Raw genomic sequence first — 25,799 nt, forward strand, 5'->3', positions numbered from 1 at the left:
GCCAGGGGTAGTCAGGGGAGCTGCTGGAGCTGCAGACCGCACAAACGACCTGGGATCCTGCAAAGAGTTAGTGGGGATGGAGCCGGGCTATAGCTGTCCTAGTCACCTTGGGGTAGGGCTAGTGGTAGGACGCCTAAAGGGATAAACTGGTAACGTAGCTCAGGAATCCTGGAGAGGGTCTGCGCTAGGCCAGCCAACAGTAGGTAGACGCCCAAAGTACTGCATGGAAGATCCAGAGTACTCTAGTCCATTCCAGACCACTACCTCAGCTTCCTGCCCTGATTGACAATCCCCGAATACCATCATGCAGGAGACTCAGGTGTCCTGTTGCCTACAGGTGCACCACCAAACACGACCATGTAATGGGGTTGGTTAGACCACACGGGCCAATATGAGATTGGGTGGGTCACACCAAGAGGGAACAACTGTTACACTTAAATAGCACAAGCAACAACTATAGTGCTGTAATCAGGTGTACAGTCACATATAAGCTGTGACAGGGCTGTGCAAAGAAGAGAACAACATGCAGAGCCTTTGGCAGCAAGGAAGTGCTTATGGCCACCAGCAGGATCAAAGCAGGTCATACAATAGGGGAAGAATTCAACCTGAAAGCATACAGCGTACGTATGCATGTGAACAGCAACAGCCCAGGAGAGTAACCGGAGCAGACCTTACCTCCAAACAGCACAGCGTGATCGTCAACATGCTGACGTCACGCTACCCCAGAGATGTGAACTGTGAGCGTCCGCACTCAGACACAGCATCGCTGGCTGTTTGCTAAACCGCGTACCTGCTTCTCTGTACCTCTGAGCTCTACAGGGTTAACTCACCTGTCTGCTGCTGCTGCACCTGTTCGCTGTCAGACTCTCGGACACACCCCTGAGCTTTCTTTAAAAGCGGCTTTTTCTGCTCCCTTGTTACCAGATCATCTCGCTCACCTGTCCTGCTCCAGCCTCGCTGCCTGTGTGTCCCTGTCCGCAGCCTGCCCTGACCTCTGCTGGTGTGGCTGTACTCCTGTCTGCAGCCTGCCCTGACCTCTGCTGGTGTGGCTGCACCCCTGTCCGCAGCCTGCCCTGACCTCTGCTGGTGTGGCTGCACCCCTGTCCGCAGCCTGCCCTGACCTCTGCTGGTGTGGCTGCACTCCTGTCCACAGCCTGCCCTGACCTCTGCTGGTGTGGCTGCACTCCTGTCCGCAGCCTGCCCTGACCTCCGCTGGTGCACCTGCACTCCTGTCCGCAGCCTGCCCTGACCCCTGCTGGTGTGCCTGCACCCCTGTCCGCAGCCTGCCCTGACCTCTGCTGGTGTGGCTGCACTCCTGTCCGCAGCCTGCCCTGACCTCTGCTGGTGTTGCCTAACCCTTACACCGGAGCGGTGCCTAACAGAGGAGATCCGGTCACCCAGATCTCTTTTGACCCTAACAGTTTTATTTGCTCATATCACGCAAGTCAGACAAATAGTTTTATCCGTGTAGCCAAGGAAGTAACGTAACGAGCTGCACATTCCAGTAACGGTTAGAAGAACGTCCCCCGGAGAAGACTCGTTGGGGGGCTGAGGAGGTGAGGCCTGTTTGGGTGAATGGATAGGATACTGGTTGTGGGCAGAGTGGGGTGTGGGATCAGGGGACAGAGTGGGGTGTGGGATTAGGGGGCAGAGTGGGGTGTGGGATTAGGGGGCAGAGTGGGGTGTGGGATTAGGAGGCAGAGTGGGGTGTGGGATCAGGGGGCAGAGTGGGGTGTGGGATCAGGGGACAGAGTGGGGTGTGGGATTAGGAGGCAGAGTGGGGTGTGGGATCAGGGGGCAGAGTGGGTTGTGGGATCATGGGGCAGAGTGGGGTGTGGGATCAGGGGACAGAGTGGGGTGTGGGATCAGGGGACAGAGTGGGGTGTGGGATCAGGGGACAGAGTGGGATGTGCGATCAGGGGGCGGAGTGGGGTGTGGGATCAGGGGACAGAGTGGGGTGTGGGATCAGGGGGCAGAGTGGGATGTGGGATCAGGGGACAGAGTGGGGTGTGGGATTAGGGGGCAGAGTGGGGTGTGGGATTAGGAGGCAGAGTGGGGTGTGGGATCAGGGGGCAGAGTGGGGTGTGGGATTAGGAGGCAGAGTGGGGTGTGGGATCAGGGGGCAGAGTGGGTTGTGGGATCATGGGGCAGAGTGGGGTGTGGGATCAGGGGACAGAGTGGGGTGTGGGATCAGGGGACAGAGTGGGGTGTGGGATCAGGGGACAGAGTGGGATGTGCGATCAGGGGGCGGAGTGGGGTGTGGGATTAGGAGGCAGAGTGGGGTGTGGGATCAGGGGGCAGAGTGGGTTGTGGGATCATGGGGCAGAGTGGGGTGTGGGATCAGGGGACAGAGTGGGGTGTGGGATCAGGGGACAGAGTGGGGTGTGGGATCAGGGGACAGAGTGGGATGTGCGATCAGGGGGCGGAGTGGGGTGTGGGATCAGGGGACAGAGTGGGGTGTGGGATCAGGGGGCAGAGTGGGATGTGGGATCAGGGGACAGAGTGGGGTGTGGGATTAGGGGGCAGAGTGGAATGTGGGATCAGGGGGCAGAGTGGGTTGTGGGATCAGGGGACAGAGTGGGGTGTGGGATCAGGGGACAGAGGGGTGTGGGATCAGGGGACAGTGTGGGATCAGGGGGCAGAGTGGGTGTGGGATCAGGGGACAGAGTGGGATGTGGGATCAGGGGGCAGAGTGGGGTGTGGGATCAGGGGACAGTGTGGGGTGTGGGATCAGGGGAGTGTCACAGAGTGCAGGCTCTTTAATGGCATTATTAGTGATATTACACATAGGTTGGAGGGGACACTGCTGGTAAAATCCGGGGTACACAGAAAACATGGAATCTGCATTCCACTATTTTGAATGAACTTAAATGATTCAAGAAGGTGAAGAACATCTCATATTTGGGTGTCATACATGCAACCCATAACTGAAAATAAAAAAAGTCGATATATACAGTACAAGATAAGAAAAGACAAAATCTTAGATTGATATATATTTTAGAACTAAAAAATATATATATAGAAAATCAGACACAATCCACGGTGTAATCTGTCATGTGTACACACACACACACACACACACACACACACACACACACACACACACACACACACACACACACACACACACACACACACACACACACACACACACACACACACACACACACACACACACACAATGAAATATGTCATCTGTTGCTGTTCATCTGAGGTTGTATTTACCTAAGTCTAAGACCGGCTAAGGAACAGATGATTGTTATTATGTCCTGATATGTAAAACCATGGAATTCAGAGGGTGTACTTTCTTTTTCACATGACTGTATATGAGATCACTTAGTATAAGGACCAAACATCTAGTTCCTCATTAAAGCCCAGTTAACCAGAACCATTATTTTTATATATATATATATATATATATATATATAATCAAAAAATAAATAGATGATACCGTTCTGTGGCTAACGAAATGCTTTTATTTGTGCGAGCTTTCGAGATACACTGATCTCTTCTTCCGGCGATGTTACAATGAATGAAGCAAGGATAACTTAAAAACAGTGTCTCTTGGAATGTTATCTGTGCTTGTCCTTCCCCCGTGTGGATGTGTTTTATGGCTAGAGGTGTCAAAGGGTAACTGAAAGCAAGTGAAGAAAGAGTGTGTATGTGTGTCAGTGTGAATAAAAATGAATGGAGAGCCCACAGTATAAACAGTGCTCTACACAAGGTGTGTGTGGAGTGAGAGGGATATAAATGGTGTGGGTGGGTGTGGAAATGTGAGAGTTTGTAGCACAACTAAAAGTGTGTGTGGATACTATGTGGTCCCTATTGGTGTATATGGATGGAAAAATAAGGAGTATTAGTATGTGTGAGAGACAGCTGTGTGTGCATACATATAGCACAGTATGTACAGACATGGCCTTTAGCGCTGATGGGAAGAGAGTTTGCTAGTGTCAGTAATGACTCATAAAATTTCGATCTCTGTTTAGGCCACTGCTAAGTGTCCCGAACAGTTGCATAAATTTGTATTCATGCAACCGTCTCTCCTTCGGGGTTTTAAGATTACCTTTGAGTATGGCAACCCTCAGATCGTTCATCTTATGGCCAGAGTCAGAGAAATGTTCGCCAACAGGACTGTCTCTTGTTCCGCGTGTGATGCTGTGGCGATGCAGGTTCATTCTCTTGTTTAGCCCCTGTCCTGTCTCACCTATGTAGTAGCAGCCCCCTGGGCATTTCATGCACATGATGAGGTACACGACATTGCTGGAGGAACAGGTGAACCCTCCTCTGATTTTGTATTCCCGATTCTTGTGTGGTATTTGTATTGTGTCCGCTGTGTAGAGCATTGCGCAGGTTTTGCATCTTGGGTCCTGGCATGGTTTTGTCCCGCATTCAGTTGTACTGCTGAATACTTTACTCCTCACCATAATATTCTTGAGATTATGGGGTTGTCTGTATGATAATAAGGGTGCTTCAGGGAAGACCTGTTGCAGTCTTGTATCTTCCTGGAGGATGGGTTGTAGTTTCCTGGCGATCTTGCGTAGGGCTCATCCACACGGGGGAAGGACAAGCACAGATAACATTCCAAGAGACACTGTTTTTAAGTTATCCTTGCTTCATTCATTGTAACATCGCCGGAAGAAGAGATCAGTGTATCTCGAAAGCTCGCACAAATAAAAGCATTTCGTTAGCCACAGAACGGTATCATCTATTTATTTTTTGATTATTGAAGCTCGGCTAACACGGTACTGATACCTCTACATGTATATATATATATATATATATATATATATATATATATATATATATATATATATACATACATACATACATACATACATACATACATACATATATATATATATATATATATATATATATATATATATATATATATATATATATATTTATACAGTAGCTTTCTTGTTGGATAAAGCTTTGGCCCTGTCACCTCCTCTCCTGCTGGGACTCTAGTTGCCCTGGGGCCGTGCAATTCTTACCTTACCTGCAATGAGCTAATATAATCACCTGTACCACACTATGAGGTGTGCGCTGTTTTATGTTTTTCTTCTGGAGGGGACACTACAACAATTTGTAGGTGACAAACACAAGACAGTTACACTGTAATAATGAGAGACTGTAATAATGAGAGAGACTGTAATAATGAGAGAGACACTAATAATGAGAGAGACGCTGTAATAATGAGAGAGACGCTGAAATAATGAGAGACGCTGTAATAATGAGAGAGACACTGTAATAATGAGAGAGATACTGTAATAATGAGACTGTAATAATGAGAGAGACGCTGTAATAATGAGAGAGACGCTGTAATAATGAGAGATACTGTAATAATGAGAGAGACACTGTAAAAATGAGAGAGACACTGTAATAATAAGAGATACTGTAATAATGAGAGAGACGCTGTAATAATGAGAGAGACGCTGTAATAATGAGAGAGACGCTGTAATAATGAGAGAGACGCTGTAATAATGAGAGATACTGTAATAATGAGAGACACTGTAATAATGAGAGAGATACTGTAATAATGAGAGAAACGCTGTGATAAAGAGTGATACTGTAATAATGAGAGAGATACTGTAATAATGAGAGACACTGTAATAATGAGAGAGACGCTGTAATAAGGAGAGAGACACTGTAATAATGAGAGAGACACGCTGTAATAATGAGAGAGATGCTGTAATAATGAGAGAGACACTAATAATGAGAGAGACGCTGTAATAATGAGAGAGACGCTGAAATAATGAGAGACGCTGTAATAATGAGAGAGACACTGTAATAATGAGAGAGATACTGTAATAATGAGACTGTAATAATGAGAGAGACGCTGTAATAATGAGAGAGACGCTGTAATAATGAGAGATACTGTAATAATGAGAGAGACACTGTAAAAATGAGAGAGACACTGTAATAATAAGAGATACTGTAATAATGAGAGAGACGCTGTAATAATGAGAGAGACGCTGTAATAATGAGAGAGACGCTGTAATAATGAGAGAGACGCTGTAATAATGAGAGATACTGTAATAATGAGAGACACTGTAATAATGAGAGAGATACTGTAATAATGAGAGAAACGCTGTGATAATGAGAGATACTGTAATAATGAGAGAGATACTGTAATAATGAGAGACACTGTAATAATGAGAGAGACGCTGTAATAAGGAGAGAGACACTGTAATAATGAGAGAGACACGCTGTAATAATGAGAGAGATGCTGTAATAATGAGAGAGATACTGTAATAATGAGAGAGACACTGTAATAATCAGAGAGACACTGTAATAATGAGAGAGACGCTGTAATAATGAGAGAGACACTGTAATAATGAGAGACATTGTAATAATGAGAGACACTGTAATAATGAGAGATTCTGTATTAATGAGAGACACTGTAATAATGAGAGAGACGCTGTAATAAGGAGAGAGACGCTGTAATAATGAGAGAGACGCTGTAATAATGAGAGAGACGCTGTAATAATGAGAGAGACGCTGTAATAATGAGAGCGATGCTGTAATAATGAGAGAGACTGAAATAATGAGAGAGACGCTGTAATAAGGAGAGAGAGACTGTAATAATGAGAGAGACACTGTAATAATGAGAGAGACGCTGTAATAATGAGAGAGACGCTGTAATAATGAGAGAGACTGTAATAATGAGAGAGACTGTAATAATGAGAGAGACGCTGTAATAATGAGAGAGACACTGTAATAATGAGAGAGATACTGTAATAATGAGACTGTACTGTAATAATGAGAGAGACGCTGTAATAATGAGAGAGACGCTGTAATAATGAGAGATACTGTAATAATGAGAGAGACACTGTAAAAATGAGAGAGACACTGTAATAATAAGAGATACTGTAATAATGAGAGAGACGCTGTAATAATGAGAGAGACGCTGTAATAATGAGAGAGACGCTGTAATAATGAGAGAGATGCTGTAATAATGAGAGATACTGTAATAATGAGAGACACTGTAATAATGAGAGAGATACTGTAATAATGAGAGAGACGCTGTGATAATGAGAGATACTGTAATAATGAGAGAGATACTGTAATAATGAGAGACACTGTAATAATGAGAGAGACGCTGTAATAAGGAGAGAGACACTGTAATAATGAGAGAGACACGCTGTAATAATGAGAGAGATGCTGTAATAATGAGAGAGACACTAATAATGAGAGAGACGCTGTAATAATGAGAGAGACGCTGAAATAATGAGAGACGCTGTAATAATGAGAGAGACACTGTAATAATGAGAGAGATACTGTAATAATGAGACTGTAATAATGAGAGAGACGCTGTAATAATGAGAGAGACGCTGTAATAATGAGAGATACTGTAATAATGAGAGAGACACTGTAAAAATGAGAGAGACACTGTAATAATAAGAGATACTGTAATAATGAGAGAGACGCTGTAATAATGAGAGAGACGCTGTAATAATGAGAGAGACGCTGTAATAATGAGAGAGACGCTGTAATAATGAGAGATACTGTAATAATGAGAGACACTGTAATAATGAGAGAGATACTGTAATAATGAGAGAAACGCTGTGATAATGAGAGATACTGTAATAATGAGAGAGATACTGTAATAATGAGAGACACTGTAATAATGAGAGAGACGCTGTAATAAGGAGAGAGACACTGTAATAATGAGAGAGACACGCTGTAATAATGAGAGAGATGCTGTAATAATGAGAGAGATACTGTAATAATGAGAGAGACACTGTAATAATCAGAGAGACACTGTAATAATGAGAGAGACGCTGTAATAATGAGAGAGACACTGTAATAATGAGAGACATTGTAATAATGAGAGACACTGTAATAATGAGAGATTCTGTATTAATGAGAGACACTGTAATAATGAGAGAGACGCTGTAATAAGGAGAGAGACGCTGTAATAATGAGAGAGACGCTGTAATAATGAGAGAGACGCTGTAATAATGAGAGAGACGCTGTAATAATGAGAGCGATGCTGTAATAATGAGAGAGACTGAAATAATGAGAGAGACGCTGTAATAAGGAGAGAGAGACTGTAATAATGAGAGAGACACTGTAATAATGAGAGAGACGCTGTAATAATGAGAGAGACGCTGTAATAATGAGAGAGACTGTAATAATGAGAGAGACTGTAATAATGAGAGAGACGCTGTAATAATGAGAGAGACACTGTAATAATGAGAGAGATACTGTAATAATGAGACTGTACTGTAATAATGAGAGAGACGCTGTAATAATGAGAGAGACGCTGTAATAATGAGAGATACTGTAATAATGAGAGAGACACTGTAAAAATGAGAGAGACACTGTAATAATAAGAGATACTGTAATAATGAGAGAGACGCTGTAATAATGAGAGAGACGCTGTAATAATGAGAGAGACGCTGTAATAATGAGAGAGATGCTGTAATAATGAGAGATACTGTAATAATGAGAGACACTGTAATAATGAGAGAGATACTGTAATAATGAGAGAGACGCTGTGATAATGAGAGATACTGTAATAATGAGAGAGATACTGTAATAATGAGAGACACTGTAATAATGAGAGAGACGCTGTAATAAGGAGAGAGACACTGTAATAATGAGAGAGACACGCTGTAATAATGAAAGAGATGCTGTAATAATGAGAGAGATACTGTAATAATGAGAGAGACACTGTAATAATGAGAGAGACACTGTAATAATGAGAGAGACACTGTAATAATGAGAGAGATGCTGTAATAATGAGAGAGACGCTGTAATAATGAGAGAGACTGTAATAATGAGAGACATTGTAATAATGAGAGACACTGTAATAATGAGAGATTCTGTATTAATGAGAGACACTGTAATAATGAGAGAGACGCTGTAATAAGGAGAGAGACGCTGTAATAATGAGAGAGACGCTGTAATAATGAGAGAGACGCTGTAATAATGAGAGAGACGCTGTAATAATGAGAGAGATGCTGTAATAATGAGAGAGATACTATAATAATGAGAGATACTGTAATAATGAGAGACACTGTAATAATGAGAGACACTGTAATAATGAGAGAGACGCTTTAATAATGAGAGAGACGCTGTAATAATGAGAGAGACGCTGTAATAATGAGAGAGACACTGTAATAATGAGAGACACGCTGTAATAATGAGAGAGACGCTGTAATAATGAGAGAGACGCTGTAATAATGAGAGAGACGCTGTAATAATGACAGAGACTCTGTAATAATGAGAGAGACGCTGTAATAATGAGAGATACTGTAATAATGAGAGACACTGTAATAATGAGAGAGATACTGTAATAATGAGAGAGACGCTGTGATAATGAGAGATACTGTAATAATGAGAGAGATACTGTAATAATGAGAGAGACTGAAATAATGAGAGAGACGCTGTAATAAGGAGAGAGAGACTGTAATAATGAGAGAGACACTGTAATAATGAGAGAGACGCTGTAATAATGAGAGAGAGACGCTGTAATAATGAGAGATACTGTAATAATGAGAGAGACTGTAATAATGAGAGAGACGCTGTAATAATGAGAGATACTGTAATAATGAGAGAGACACTGTAAAAATGAGAGAGACACTGTAATAATAAGAGATACTGTAATAATGAGAGAGACGCTGTAATAATGAGAGAGACGCTGTAAAAATGAGAGAGACGCTGTAATAATGAGAGAGACGCTGTAATAATGAGAGATACTGTAATAATGAGAGACACTGTAATAATGAGAGAGATACTGTAATAATGAGAGAGACGCTGTGATAATGAGAGATACTGTAATAATGAGAGAGATACTGTAATAATGAGAGACACTGTAATAATGAGAGAGACGCTGTAATAAGGAGAGAGACACTGTAATAATGAGAGAGACACGCTGTAATAATGAGAGAGATGCTGTAATAATGAGAGAGATACTGTAATAATGAGAGAGACACTGTAATAATGAGAGAGACACTGTAATAATGAGAGAGACACTGTAATAATGAGAGAGACGCTGTAATAATGAGAGAGACACTGTAATAATGAGAGAGACTGTAATAATGAGAGACATTGTAATAATGAGAGACACTGTAATAATGAGAGATTCTGTATTAATGAGAGACACTGTAATAATGAGAGAGACGCTGTAATAAGGAGAGAGACGCTGTAATAATGAGAGAGACGCTGTAATAATGAGAGAGACGCTGTAATAATGAGAGAGACGCTGTAATAATGAGAGAGATGCTGTAATAATGAGAGAGATACTATAATAATGAGAGATACTGTAATAATGAGAGAGACACTGTAATAATGAGAGAGACACTGTAATAAGGAGAGAGACGCTGTAATAATGAGAGAGACGCTGTAATAATGAGAGAGACGCTGTAATAATGAGAGAGACGCTGTAATAATGAGAGACACTGTAATAATGAGAGACATTGTAATAATGAGAAACAATGTAATAATGAGAGAGACACTGTAATAATGAGAGATACTGTAATAATGAGAGACACGTTGTAATAATGAGAGAGATACTGTAATAATGAGAGATACTGTAATAATGAGAGAAGCTGTAATAATGAGAGAGACGCTGTAATAATGAGAGAGACGCTGTAATAATGAGAGACACGCTGTAATAATGAGAGAGACTGTAATAATGAGAGAGATGCTGTAATAATGATGCTGTAATAATGAGAGAGACACTGTAATAATGAGAGAGACACTGTAATAATGAGAGAGACGCTGTAATAATGAGAGAGACGCTGTAATAATGAGAGAGACAATGTCATAATGAGAGAGACACTGTAATAATGAGAGATACTGTAATAATGAGAGACACTGTAATAATTAGAGACACTGTAATAATGAGAGACACGCTGTAATAATGAGAGAGACACTGTAATAATGAGAGACACTAATAATGAGAGACGCTGTAATAATGAGAGAGACACTGTAATAATGAGAGAGACACTGTAATAATGAGAGAGATACTGTAATAATGAGAGAGATATTGTAATAATGAGAGATACTGTAATAATGAGAGAGACACTGTAATAATGAGAGAGATAGTGTAAAAATGAGAGAGATGCTGTAATAATGAGAGATACTGTAATAATGAGAGAGATACTGTAATAATGAGAGAGATAAGAATGAGGGTGATAATAATAATAATAATAATAATAATAATAATAATAATAATAATAATAATGAGAGAGACACTGTAATAATGAGAGACGCTGTAATAATGAGAGAGATACTGTAATAATGAGAGAGATACTGTAATAATGAGAGAGATACTGTAATAATGAGAGAGATAAGAATGAGAGAGATAAGAATAATAAGTGAGACACTGTTATAATGAGAGAGATAAGAATGAGAGAGATAAGAATAATGAGAGAGACACTGTAATAATGAGAGAGATACTGTAATAATGAGAGAGATACTGTAATAATGAGAGAGACACTGTAATAATGAGAGATACTTTAATAATGAGAGACACGCTGTAATAATGAGAGAGATACTGTAATAATGAGAGAGATACTGTAATAATGAGAGAGATACTGTAATAATGAGAGATATACTGCAATAATGAGAGAGACACTGTAATAATGAGAGAGACTGTAATAATGAGAGAGATACTGTAATAATGAGAGAGACGCTGTGATAATGAGAGATACTGTAATAATGAGAGAGATACTGTAATAATGAGAGACACTGTAATAATGAGAGAGACGCTGTAATAAGGAGAGAGACACTGTAATAATGAGAGAGACACGCTGTAATAATGAGAGAGATGCTGTAATAATGAGAGAGATACTGTAATAATGAGAGAGACACTGTAATAATGAGAGAGACAATGTAATAATGAGAGAGACACTGTAATAATGAGAGAGACATTGTAATAATGAGAGAGACTGTAATAATGAGAGACATTGTAATAATGAGAGACACTGTAATAATGAGAGATTCTGTATTAATGAGAGACACTGTAATAATGAGAGAGACGCTGTAATAAGGAGAGAGACGCTGTAATAATGAGAGAGATACTATAATAATTAGAGATACTGTAATAATGAGAGAGATGCTGTAATAATGAGAGAGATACTATAATAATGAGAGATACTGTAATAATGAGAGAGACACTGTAATAATGAGAGAGACACTGTAATAAGGAGAGAGACGCTGTAATAATGAGAGAGACGCTGTAATAATGAGAGAGACGCTGTAATAATGAGAGAGACGCTGTAATAATGAGAGATACTGTAATAATGAGAGACACGTTGTAATAATGAGAGAGATACTGTAATAATGAGAGATACTGTAATAATGAGAGAAGCTGTAATAATGAGAGAGACACTGTAATAATGAGAGAGACGCTGTAATAATGAGAGACACGCTGTAATAATGAGAGAGACTGTAATAATGAGAGAGATGCTGTAATAATGATGCTGTAATAATGAGAGAGACACTGTAATAATGAGAGAGACACTGTAATAATGAGAGAGACGCTGTAATAATGAGAGAGACGCTGTAATAATGAGAGAGACAATGTCATAATGAGAGAGACACTGTAATAATGAGAGAAACTGTAATAATGAGAGACACTGTAATAATTAGAGACACTGTAATAATGAGAGACACGCTGTAATAATGAGAGAGACACTGTAATAATGAGAGACACTAATAATGAGAGACGCTGTAATAATGAGAGAGACACTGTAATAATGAGAGAGACACTGTAATAATGAGAGAGATACTGTAATAATGAGAGAGATATTGTAATAATGAGAGATACTGTAATAATGAGAGAGACACTGTAATAATGAGAGAGATAGTGTAAAAATGAGAGAGATAAGAATGAGGGTGATAATAATAATAATAATAATAATAATAATAAAAATAATAATAATGAGAGAGACACTGTAATAATGAGAGACGCTGTAATAATGAGAGAGATACTGTAATAATGAGAGAGATACTGTAATAATGAGAGAGACACTGTAATAATGAGAGATACTTTAATAATGAGAGACAAGCTGTAATAATGAGAGAGATACTGTAATAATGAGAGAGACACTGTAATAATGAGAGAGATACTGTAATAATGAGAGAGATACTGTAATAATGAGAGAGATACTGTAATAATGAGAGAGATACTGCAATAATGAGAGAGACACTGTAATAATGAGAGAGACTGTAATAATGAGAGAGACACTGTAATAATGAGAGAGACACTGTAATAATGAGAGAGACGCTGTAATAATGAGAGAGACGCTGTAATAATGAGAGAGACGCTGTAATAATGAGAGAGACAATGTCATAATGAGAGAGACACTGTAATAATGAGAGAAACTGTAATAATGAGAGACACTGTAATAATTAGAGACACTGTAATAATGAGAGACACGCTGTAATAATGAGAGAGACACTGTAATAATGAGAGACACTAATAATGAGAGACGCTGTAATAATGAGAGAGACACTGTAATAATGAGAGAGACACTGTAATAATGAGAGAGATACTGTAATAATGAGAGAGATATTGTAATAATGAGAGATACTGTAATAATGAGAGAGACACTGTAATAATGAGAGAGATAGTGTAAAAATGAGAGAGATAAGAATGAGGGTGATAATAATAATAATAATAATAATAAAAATAATAATAATGAGAGAGACACTGTAATAATGAGAGACGCTGTAATAATGAGAGAGATACTGTAATAATGAGAGAGATACTGTAATAATGAGAGAGACACTGTAATAATGAGAGATACTTTAATAATGAGAGACAAGCTGTAATAATGAGAGAGATACTGTAATAATGAGAGAGACACTGTAATAATGAGAGAGATACTGTAATAATGAGAGAGATACTGTAATAATGAGAGAGATACTGTAATAATGAGAGAGATACTGCAATAATGAGAGAGACACTGTAATAATGAGAGAGACTGTAATAATGAGAGAGACACTGTAATAATGAGAGAGACACTGTAATAATGAGAGAGACGCTGTAATAATGAGAGAGACGCTGTAATAATGAGAGAGACAATGTCATAATGAGAGAGACACTGTAATAATGAGAGAAACTGTAATAATGAGAGACACTGTAATAATTAGAGACACTGTTATAATGAGAGACACGCTGTAATAATGAGAGAGACACTGTAATAATGAGAGACACTAATAATGAGAGACGCTGTAATAATGAGAGAGACACTGTAATAATGAGAGAGACACTGTAATAATGAGAGAGATACTGTAATAATGAGAGAGATATTGTAATAATGAGAGATACTGTAATAATGAGAGAGACACTGTAATAATGAGAGAGATAGTGTAAAAATGAGAGAGATGCTGTAATAATGAGAGATACTGTAATAATGAGAGAGATACTGTAATAATGAGAGAGATAAGAATGAGGGTGATAATAATAATAATAATAATAATAATAATAATAATAATAATAATAATAATAATAAAAATAATAATAATGAGAGAGACACTGTAATAATGAGAGACGCTGTAATAATGAGAGAGATACTGTAATAATGAGAGAGATACTGTAATAATGAGAGAGATACTGTAATAATGAGAGAGATACTGTAATAATGAGAGATACTGTAATAATGAGAGAGACACTGTAATAATGAGAGATACTTTAATAATGAGAGACAAGCTGTAATAATGAGAGAGATACTGTAATAATGAGAGAGACACTGTAATAATGAGAGAGATACTGTAATAATGAGAGAGACGCTGTAATAATGAGAGACACGCTGTAATAATGAGAGAGACTGTAATAATGAGAGAGATGCTGTAATAATGATGCTGTAATAATGAGAGAGACACTGTAATAATGAGAGAGACACTGTAATAATGAGAGAGACGCTGTAATAATGAGAGAGACGCTGTAATAATGAGAGAGACAATGTCATAATGAGAGAGACACTGTAATAATGAGAGAAACTGTAATAATGAGAGACACTGTAATAATTAGAGACACTGTAATAATGAGAGACACGCTGTAATAATGAGAGAGACACTGTAATAATGAGAGACACTAATAATGAGAGACGCTGTAATAATGAGAGAGACACTGTAATAATGAGAGAGACACTGTAATAATGAGAGAGATACTGTAATAATGAGAGAGATATTGTAATAATGAGAGATACTGTAATAATGAGAGAGACACTGTAATAATGAGAGAGATAGTGTAAAAATGAGAGAGATAAGAATGAGGGTGATAATAATAATAAAAATAATAATAATGAGAGAGACACTGTAATAATGAGAGACGCTGTAATAATGAGAGAGATACTGTAATAATGAGAGAGATACTGTAATAATGAGAGAGATACTGTAATAATGAGAGAGATAAGAATGAGAGAGATAAGAATAATAAGTGAGACACTGTTATAAAGAGAGAGATAAGAATGAGAGAGATAAGAATAATGAGAGAGACACTGTAATAATGAGAGAGATACTGTAATAATGAGAGAGATACTGTAATAATGAGAGAGACACTGTAATAATGAGAGATACTTTAATAATGAGAGACAAGCTGTAATAATGAGAGAGATACTGTAATAATGAGAGAGACACTGTAATAATGAGAGAGATACTGTAATAATGAGAGAGATACTGTAATAATGAGAGAGATACTGTAATAATGAGAGAGATACTGCAATAATGAGAGAGACACTGTAATAATGAGAGAGACTGTAATAATGAGAGAGACACTGTAATAATGAGAGAGACACTGTAATAATGAGAGAGACGCTGTAATAATGAGAGAGACGCTGTAATAATGAGAGAGACAATGTCATAATGAGAGAGACACTGTAATAATGAGAGAAACTGTAATAATGAGAGACACTGTAATAATTAGAGACACTGTTATAATGAGAGACACGCTGTAATAATGAGAGAGACACTGTAATAATGAGAGACACTAATAATGAGAGACGCTGTAATAATGAGAGAGACACTGTAATAATGAGAGAGACACTGTAATAATGAGAGAGATACTGTAATAATGAGAGAGATATTGTAATAATGAGAGATACTGTAATAATGAGAGAGACACTGTAATAATGAGAGAGATAGTGTAAAAATGAGAGAGATACTGTAATAATGAGAGAGATACTGTAATAATGAGAGAGATAAGAATGAGGGTGATAATAATAATAATAATAATAATAATAATAATAATAATAATAAAAATAATAATAATGAGAGAGACACTGTAATAATGAGAGACGCTGTAATAATGAGAGAGATACTGTAATAATGAGAGAGATACTGTAATAATGAGAGAGATACTGTAATAATGAGAGAGATACTGTAATAATGAGAGATACTGTAATAATGAGAGAGACACTGTAATAATGAGAGATACTTTAATAATGAGAGACAAGCTGTAATAATGAGAGAGATACTGTAATAATGAGAGAGACACTGTAATAATGAGAGAGATACTGTAATAATGAGAGAGATACTGTAATAATGAGAGAGATACTGTAATAATGAGAGAGATACTGCAATAATGAGAGAGACACTGTAATAATGAGAGAGACTGTAATAATGAGAGAGATACTGTAATAATGAGAGAGATACTGTAATAATGAGAGAGATACTGCAATAATGAGAGAGACACTGTAATAATGAGAGAGACTGTAATAATGAGAGAGATACTGTAATAATGAGAGAGATACTGTAATAATGAGAGAGACACTGTAATAATGAGAGAGACACTGTAATAATGAGAGAGATACTGTAATAATGAGAGATACTGTAATAATGAGAGAGATACTGTAATAATGAGAGAGATACTGTAATAATGAGAGATACTGTAATAATGAGATACACTGTAATAATGAGAGAGATACTGTAATAATGAGAGAGAGACTGTAATAATGAGAGATACTGTAATAATGAGAGAGACACTGTAATAATGAGAGATAATAATAATAATAATAATAATAATAATAATAAGAGAGATACTGTGAAAATGAGAGAGATATGCAGAATGAGAGAGATAAGAATGAGAGAGATAAGAATAATAAGAGAGATACTGTAATAATGAGGGAGATAATAATAATAAGAGAGACACTGTAATAATGAGGGAGATAATAATAATAAGAGATCCTGTAATAATGAGAGAGACACTGTAATAATGAGGGAGATAAGAATGAGGGAGATAAGAATAATAAGAGAGATACTGTAATAATGAGAGAGATAAGAATGAGAGATATAAGAATAATAATAGAGGTACTATATGGAGATAGTTTGAGCCCCGTCTGTAATGTGAGGATCACTAAATATGTTGAAGGTAAAAGATTTAAATCTGTACATTGTTTGGATGATTTTGATGCCCGGAAAAGAATCGGGGAAGGAGTAAGAAAGATGTGACATTATACAGAGAGTAACGGGCAGAGTAATATCCTGGGATCTCGGCACAGATCAATGTCATGTCTTTACTGTCACGTAATCCAACAATGACGTCGCTATTGTGACACAAATATTCTGTTTGACACGTTCTCTCCCCCAGTAAATTCTGTTACTGGTTTTCTCTCTATTGTATCTTGATTTCTTTCTCTCTCTTTTTGTTTCTCTGTTTCACTCTCTCTTTCTTTCTCTCTTTTTCATTCGTAACTGTTAGGACCAGTAGGTCAGGCCAGAATCTGCACTTGTGTTAAGCATCCATTTTGTCTGATCATAGCTAGTTAAGATTCTGTAGTCAGCCTTTTGCTGAAATATGATTCCTAATGCACTCAGTTTCTGCCAAATTACATTTCCTTTCTTCTTGCTCAGGATATTGCTAAGATACTTTTTTGTATTGTCAGTTTCCTGCTCTTTTAGTTAAAATATAATAGACTGGTTCTACGAAAGAGGCAAAATCGTATAACTTAGTTGCTAGAGATTCAAGGTCTCTTTTGATAACAGACAATGAATAAGCTATGAATTGTGACATTGCCTGTATTGGGAGAAACACGTCCCAAAATCATGCCACTAATATGTCCTGCCCCTAAATCACGCCTCTAATCAAAGTTACGCCCAAGACACACCTAGGTTACGCCTACGTTACGCCTCTAATCAATATCTTCTTTTTCTGGTATACAAGTCATTACCCTATGAGTAATAAATTGAGACAACGGATTTGAAACCTGGCTTGCGTTACGTTTCATTTCTTTCGTTTACCGGGCCTGTAAGTTCAACAAAAATCGGAGATAACAAGTGGCAGTGCGTGAAAGCTTCCCGGGGGAGTCTGCTGCAATACGGTGCAGATGTGTGTATTCAGTCACAAGGCCTTCAGCTTTCTTGGCAGAGGAAAGGTTCCTCTCAGTTCTGAAGCCTAGGCAAGGAAACGGTTTTTCCTTCAGTAACTAATTCTCTCTCTCTCTCTCTCTCTCTCTCTCTCTCTCTCTCTCTCTCTCTCTCTCTGTGTCTCCCAGTAAGTTACCAGAATGGCCTTACCAGTGAATGCAGTCAGCGGACCCTTCTTTTTGGTTTCTCAGTGTAACGTGCTCCCCGCTGCCCCCGCTGCCCCCGCTGCCCCCGCTGCCCCCCAGACTGGGCAACCACCGGCCTTTTACCAGGCGTTACTGAAGGGGCAACCGAAAGCTCTAGGGGTGAGTTCTTCATGTGAGAAGCCTGGGAACTGGAGATATTTGGGGCATTGAGTATAATGGGGGGAAAGGGGCAGGGGAGGGACAGAAGAGTGGGGAGGTGTGACAGGGAGCAGGATCCATTGAATAAAGCTGGGGACTGACATTAATCCCTCTCTGTTTTATTCCCAGACTGTTCAGATTTCTCTGGCGCTCTTACAAATTGGCCTGGGAGTTATTTTAATCTTCTCCAATGGATTAATCGGAGGGTTCAGCGGGATCCCCTTCTGGGGGGCTGTGTTTGTGAGTACAGAGCCTGGCGCTACCCCTCACATGACATGTGACCTCGTGCGGAGCCCCTGTCACAGCTCTGCTGCTGTCTCTGTGTGACCTCGCGCGGAGCCCCTGTCACTGCTCTGCTGCTGACTGTGTGTGACCTCGCGCGCGAGCCCCTGTCACTGCTCTGCTGCTGACTCTGTGTGACCTTGCGCGGAGCCCCTGTCACTGCTCTGCTACTGACTCTGTGTGACCTCGCGCGGAGCCCCTGTCACTGCTCTGCTGCTGACCCTGTGTGTGACCTCGCGCTGAGCCCGTCACTGCTCTGCTGCTGACCCTGTGTGTGACCTCGCGCAGAGCTCCTGTCACTGCTCTGCTGCTGTCTCTGTGTGTGACCTCGCGCAGAGCTCCTGTCACTGCTCTGCTGCTGTCTCTGTGTGTGACCTCACGCGGAACCCCTGTCACTGCTCTGCTGCTGACTCTGTGTGACCGCGCTTGGAACCCCTGTCACTGCTCTGCTGCTGACTCTGTGTGTGACCTCGCACTGAGCCCCTGTCACTGCTCTGCTGCTGAGTCTGTGTGACCCCGCTTGGAGCCCCTGTCACTGCTCTGATGCTGTCTGTGTGTGTGACCTCGCGCACAGCCCGTCACTGCTCTGCTGCTGACTCTCTGTGTGACCTCATGCAGAGCCCCTGTCACTGCTCTGCTGCTGACTCTGTGTGTGACCTCACGCGGAGCCCCTGTCACTGCTCTGCTGCTGACTCTGTGTGACCTCACGCACAGCCCCTGTCACTGCTCTGCTGCTGACTCTGTGTGTGACCTCGTGCGGAGCCCCTGTCACTGCTCTGCTGCTGACTCTGTGTGACCGCGCTTGGAACCCCTGTCACTGCTCTGCTGCTGACTCTGTGTGTGACCTCGCACTGAGCCCCTGTCACTGCTCTGCTGCTGAGTCTGTGTGACCCCGCTTGGAGCCCCTGTCACTGCTCTGCTGCTGTCTGTGTGTGTGACCTCGCGCACAGCCCGTCACTGCTCTGCTGCTGACTCTCTGTGTGACCTCATGCAGAGCCCCTGTCACTGCTCTGCTGCTGACTCTGTGTGTGACCTCACGCGGAGCCCCTGTCACTGCTCTGCTGCTGACTCTGTGTGACCTCACGCACAGCCCCTGTCACTGCTCTGCTGCTGACTCTGTGTGTGACCTCGCGCAGAGCCCCTGTCACTGCTCTGCTGCTGACTCTGTGTGTGACCTCGCGCTGAGCCCATGTCACTGCTCTGCTGCTGACTCTCTGTGTGTGACCTCGTACGGAGCCCCTGTCACTGCTCTGCTGCTGACTCTGTGTGTGACCTTGTGCGGAGCCCCTGTCACTGCTCTGCTGCTGACTCTGTGTGTGACCTTGTGCGGAGCCCCTGTCACTGCTCTGCTGCTGACTCTGTGTGTGACCTCGCGCAGAGCCCGTCACTGCTCTGCTGCTGACTCTGTGTGTGACCTCGCGCAGAGCCACTGTCACTTCTCTGCTGCTGACTCTCTGTGTGTGACCTCGCGCGGAGCCCCTGTCACTGCTCTGCTGCTGTCTCTGTGTGTGACCTTGTGCGGAGCCCCTGTCACTGCTCTGCTGCTGGCTCTCTGTGTGGACCTCGCACTGAGCCCCTGTCACTGCTCTGCTGCTGACTCTCTGTGTGTGACCTCGCGTGGAGCCCCTGTCACTGCTCTGCTGCTGTCTCTGTGTGTGACCTTGTGCAGAGCCCCTGTCACTGCTCTGCTGCTGACTCTCTGTGTGTGACCTCGCGCGGAGCCCCTGTCACTGCTCTGCTGCTGACTCTGTGTGTGACCTTGTGCGGAGCCCCTGTCACTGCTCTGCTGCTGTCTCTCTGTGTGACCTCGCGCGGAGCCCCTGTCACTGCTCTGCTGCTGACTCTGTGTGACCTCGCGCGGAGCCCCTGTCACTGCTCTGCTGCTGACTTTGTGTGTGACCTCGCGCACAGCCTCTGTCACTGCTTTGCTGCTGACTCTGTGTGTGACCTCGTGCAGAGCCCCTGTCACTGCTCTGCTGCTGTCTCTGTGTGTGACCTCGCACTGAGCCCCTGTCACTGCTCTGCTGCTGACTGTGTGTGACCTCACACGGTGCCCCTGTCACTGCTCTGCTGCTGTCTCTGTGTGTGACCTCGCACTGAGCCCCTGTCACTGCTCTGCTGCTGACTCTGTGTGTGACCTCGCGCGGAGCCCCTGTCACTGCTCTGCTGCTGTCTCTGTGTGTGACCTCACGCGGAGCCCCTGTCACTGCTCTGCTGCTGACTCTGTGTGTGACCTCGTGCGGAGCCCCTGTCACTGCTCTGCTGCTGTCTCTGTGTGTGACCTCACGCGGAGCCCCTGTCACTGCTCTGCTGCTGACTCTGTGTGTGACCTCGCGCGGAGCCCCTGTCACTGCTCTGCTGCTGACTCTGTGTGACCTCGCGCGGAGCCCCTGTCACTGCTCTGCTGCTGACTTTGTGTGTGACCTCGCGCACAGCCTCTGTCACTGCTTTGCTGCTGACTCTGTGTGTGACCTCGTGCAGAGCCCCTGTCACTGCTCTGCTGCTGTCTCTGTGTGTGACCTCGCACTGAGCCCCTGTCACTGCTCTGCTGCTGACTGTGTGTGACCTCACACGGTGCCCCTGTCACTGCTCTGCTGCTGTCTCTGTGTGTGACCTCGCACTGAGCCCCTGTCACTGCTCTGCTGCTGACTCTGTGTGTGACCTCGCGCGGAGCCCCTGTCACTGCTCTGCTGCTGTCTCTGTGTGTGACCTCACGCGGAGCCCCTGTCACTGCTCTGCTGCTGACTCTGTGTGTGACCTCGTGCGGAGCCCCTGTCACTGCTCTGCTGCTGTCTCTGTGTGTGACCTCACGCGGAGCCCCTGTCACTGCTCTGCTGCTGACTCTGTGTGTGACCTCGCGCACAGCCCGTGTCACTGCTCTGCTGCTGACTCTGTGTGACCTCGTACGGAGCCCCTGTCACTGCTCTGCTGCTGACTGTGTGTGACCTCGCGCACAGTCCCTGTCACTGCTCTGATGCTGACTCTGTGTGTGACCTCGTGCGGAGCCCCTGTCACTGCTCTGCTGCTGTCTCTGTGTGTGACCTCACGCGGAGCCCCTGTCACTGCTCTGCTGCTGACTCTGTGTGTGACCTCGCGCACAGCCCCTGTCACTGCTCTGCTGCTGACTCTGTGTGTGACCTCGCGCGGAGCCCCTGTCACTGCTCTGCTGCTGACTCTGTGTGTGACCTCGCGCGGAGCCCCTGTCACTGCTCTGCTGCTGTCTCTGTGTGTGACCTCACGCGGAGCCCCTGTCACTGCTCTGCTGCTGACTCTGTGTGTGACCTCGCGCACAGCCCGTCACTGCTCTGCTGCTGTCTCTGTGTGTGACCTCACGCGGAGCCCCTGTCACTGCTCTGCTGCTGACTCTGTGTGTGACCTCGCGCGGATCCCCAGTCACTGCTCTGTGTATTTATATAAATGCATATTTGCCGATGTTAAAGAGAGATAATGCGCGTATTTGTGCGTTGGGCCACGTGCCGTGGTACACGTGCATAGTTAGGTAGAAATATATTATTACCTCAGACAGAAGATCTTGCCCCTAACGTCTTCCCGTTCCGTAGTAAGTGAACGTAAAGATACGAGGTCTCCAGGAAATCGTCCTCCAAAACGTGTACCGTATCCAGGCATTGCTACAATGTATACAACAGACGACAGAGAAGCCCGATGCTACATCCAACATGACAGAAACACACAGTAAAATACTTATATATTCTCTTGAAATAGGGTCATTTAGTTTAACCCTTTGGCCAAAGCGTTGTAAGCTTGCGAGCCACGACAAGGCAGACACCCGTTCGCAAGTCCTAACACTACCAGGTAAAATACTAATGTAACCCTGCTTCCCCCCTTCCCCCAGACTCTACGGTGGTGTCTAGGGTGCATGAGGGCAGATTACATGCGGTGTGGTGCGTACCTGTGAGAAACAGGAGGGCCTGAGCTTCCGCGATGTTGTGGGGGAGCCAGGACCGGGCTTCTGGGGTGGTAGCCTCCATGATCTCTTAGTGGTGCAGCGCCTCCATCTTCTATACTCCCTGGAATATGGGACAGGACCGGTATAGAAGAACCCCTTGGGTCCCAGGGTAGTACTTTCCAAGTCACACACAGTCTTTGATAATAACGAATAGTCTCTTTTATTGACAGAGCAGCAATCTCCCAACGATAGGGGCTTCCAGCAGCCGCAACAACAATAGCCAGGACGGGTTATTACACCACTCGCCTTCCACCCAGATAATTCCTCCTCTCCTTCCCTCCAAGTCGCTCCTCTGGCAGGATGGTCTGGGCTAGGGCTTCAATACCCCGTGGCCCACCCCCGAGGTTAGCCTCGCGGTGGGTCTTGGATTCTCCCCATCACCCCTGGCAGTGGGGTGAGGGCATTGGTCCACCAAGTCTATATTTCTATCAGCTCTACTATAGGAAGCTGAATCTTTCCACTTTTCTCTCTTCTGCACTCTGCGCAGGGGAGACCGCGGTCTCCTCCAAATCCTCGGACCGATCCGCAGGATTCTTTGACTCACGGCATATTAACTGAACTGCATACTCCCGGCATAACTAACTGGCAACTCCAGACTCTCGAAATCACTATTAACTCTAACTCTACTCACCGGAGTTGGCTGCTAGATATAGAGCTAGCCCCTCCCCTCCTGGTGTCAGCGGAACCTCCCCTCTTGCTCACGCCTGCAGCAGAGTCCAGGCCTGCATCTACCACTCTGGGCAGGGCTATGAAGGGGGAAAACCCATGATTATTACTGGTGCCTGATCTTAACAGGACTTACCACAGCAGAAGGAAGATAGGTATAGCCTGTGCTGTTTACATGGGGCTACACTAATATACCTCTATTAGGATTAAAATTCTCATTTACCTCTATTAGGAGGGAGAAAGACCACAGTGGGTCTATATCCAGCAGAATGAGGCACTTGCAAACTAAGGAAATGGGGAGGGGCTTAAAACCTGGGAAGGAGGAGCCACTAACCTCCACCAGCTGGAACAGCTGAGAATAGGTTAACAGAACACAAAACCCCAGCAAGCTCTTTTTGGGAACCCCTGAGCCCCCACAAAATATATATATGTATATGTGTCAAAATGGAGTGCTATTGAGCGTGGCATATGTATACACCAAACGACAGAGAAGCTCAATGCTACATCCAACATGACAGAAATACACAGTAAAAAACTTATATAAGTAAATGACCCTATTTCAAGAGAATATATAAGCATTGGACATATGGTTTTGAATGGTATAAACTCTGATACAGATATCATGTGTTTTATTCCCTGAAGAAGTGGCCTGTTGAGCTACGAAACGCCGCGTAGGAGAGATACCATTCAACCTATATATTTTTATTATTCATGTTCCAAGGTGTATTTTATTGTTGTCAAATGGTTTGCTGAACACCGAGTTGATTTCCTCTTCTGCGCATGTGCCGCGCTGTTGCCTGCCTCTGTGGTTGCCAAGTGAGGTCTGAATCATTACTGGCAGACGCTGTTACTCAAAGCAGAGCGGGCGCTCTGACGTAACAGAAGGGCCCGCGGGACCACGCCGTCACGCTGCCTGACTGATCGGGAAACACAGTGAGGTCTGCAGAGGAACCTGTGTACTACTTGCGAGCAAAGGACAACCACTCCCCAGGATCCACTAAGCGTATTGACGCTATTTACAGGACATTGAGACTGTGGCAGAGTCATCAATTATCTGGCATTTCACCTACCTGTAGGTGGAAAGGAGAGTGAAGCTCTGGTGGTTCCTTGTTGCAGACGCTGGTAACTGCCACTCTGTGGCTCTATGCTTGATTAATCTACCTTGATGTACGCATAACCTTGAAACACCTTATATATAAACCTGGACAGGACAAACCTGCTTCAGCACAGTCTCCTGTCCTACTGTACCTTCTTTCTGGGATTTACAACCCAGGCAGTCCCAATAGGCTCCGCGACCACCGTCCAGCGAGCCTAGGGGACTGGGCTTTCCAGCTTCACCTTGCTGGGGAGAAGTCTCTCTCTCCCTCTCTGGGGAAAGCAATCTCTCTCTGTGTGCAGGCCACTTCCTGACTTTTACACTCCTGCTCACTGAGGAGACCAGGCTGATTAGCAGCACCTGTGGCTAGCTTCTCCAGGGGAGATTAACTGCTTGTATGCTGGAAATCTATACTACTGTAGCTGCACTATTCCAGCACCTAGAGATAGTGATGGTATCACAATATATCATTTGTATTTTGCACTTTTATAGTTTGTGTATGATTGGAAGTAATGACATACATACTCGCTGTATCCAGTGTAACGTTAGCAGATCTTTAAGGTTATTAATGAATCATTACTCTCTGTTTTCACTCTCCCCATATACCGTGCTGTCTCTTGTCCCTTCTTCCACACCTTACTCTCTCCACCATCATGCCCTGCTCCTCTTTGTACTCTCTCCTCCCCTCTCTTTGCACTCCCTGCCTTACTATGTCTGCTCCTCTCTATGCCCACTACACTCCCTCCTCTTCTAGTCAATGCATATGTCTCGTCCTCTCCTTGCTGTGTCTCTTTCCTCCCCCCTGCTCACCTTGCAGTCTCTCCTCTCCTCTCTTTGCCCTCCCATGTGCACACTGCTTTCTATTCCCTCCTCGTCACCCATCTGTGTACTCTTCTCCTTGCTGTCTCTCTATGTCTCCTCCCCTCCTCTTTCCTCTCCTTGAGGAGGCATTACGGTTGTTGCTTATGTAGCCAGGTATCCCCTGGGCTTCTAATCCTCTGCCTAACCAGTCCTGGTACCAGTGCAGGCAGTGTTAGGGTTAAATATGCCCTCGCTCCTGCAGTAAACAACTCCCTTGAGTGACAGGGGGTGGGACTAAGGCCTGGGTACTGCCCTA

At 43.1% G+C, this 25,799-nt stretch overlaps 1 protein-coding gene across 2 annotated transcripts in view; it reads left to right on the plus strand.

The window, feature by feature from the left end:
- Positions 1-751: 751 nt before the first annotated feature.
- The window catches only part of LOC142501026 (membrane-spanning 4-domains subfamily A member 4A-like), a 40,525-nt gene continuing 15,477 nt past the window's right edge, over positions 752-25,799 (plus strand). For both annotated transcript variants that reach the window (XM_075610269.1, XM_075610268.1), the window contains exons 1-3: positions 752-1,556; positions 18,456-18,632; positions 18,801-18,911. In XM_075610269.1, the coding sequence (XP_075466384.1) occupies positions 18,468-18,632; positions 18,801-18,911 (276 nt within the window). In that variant the 5' untranslated portion in view covers positions 752-1,556; positions 18,456-18,467. The remainder of the gene's footprint in view (positions 1,557-18,455; positions 18,633-18,800; positions 18,912-25,799) is intronic.

The sequence above is a fragment of the Ascaphus truei genome, chromosome 8, assembly GCF_040206685.1.
Source record: "Ascaphus truei isolate aAscTru1 chromosome 8, aAscTru1.hap1, whole genome shotgun sequence".
NCBI lineage: Eukaryota > Metazoa > Chordata > Amphibia > Anura > Ascaphidae > Ascaphus > Ascaphus truei.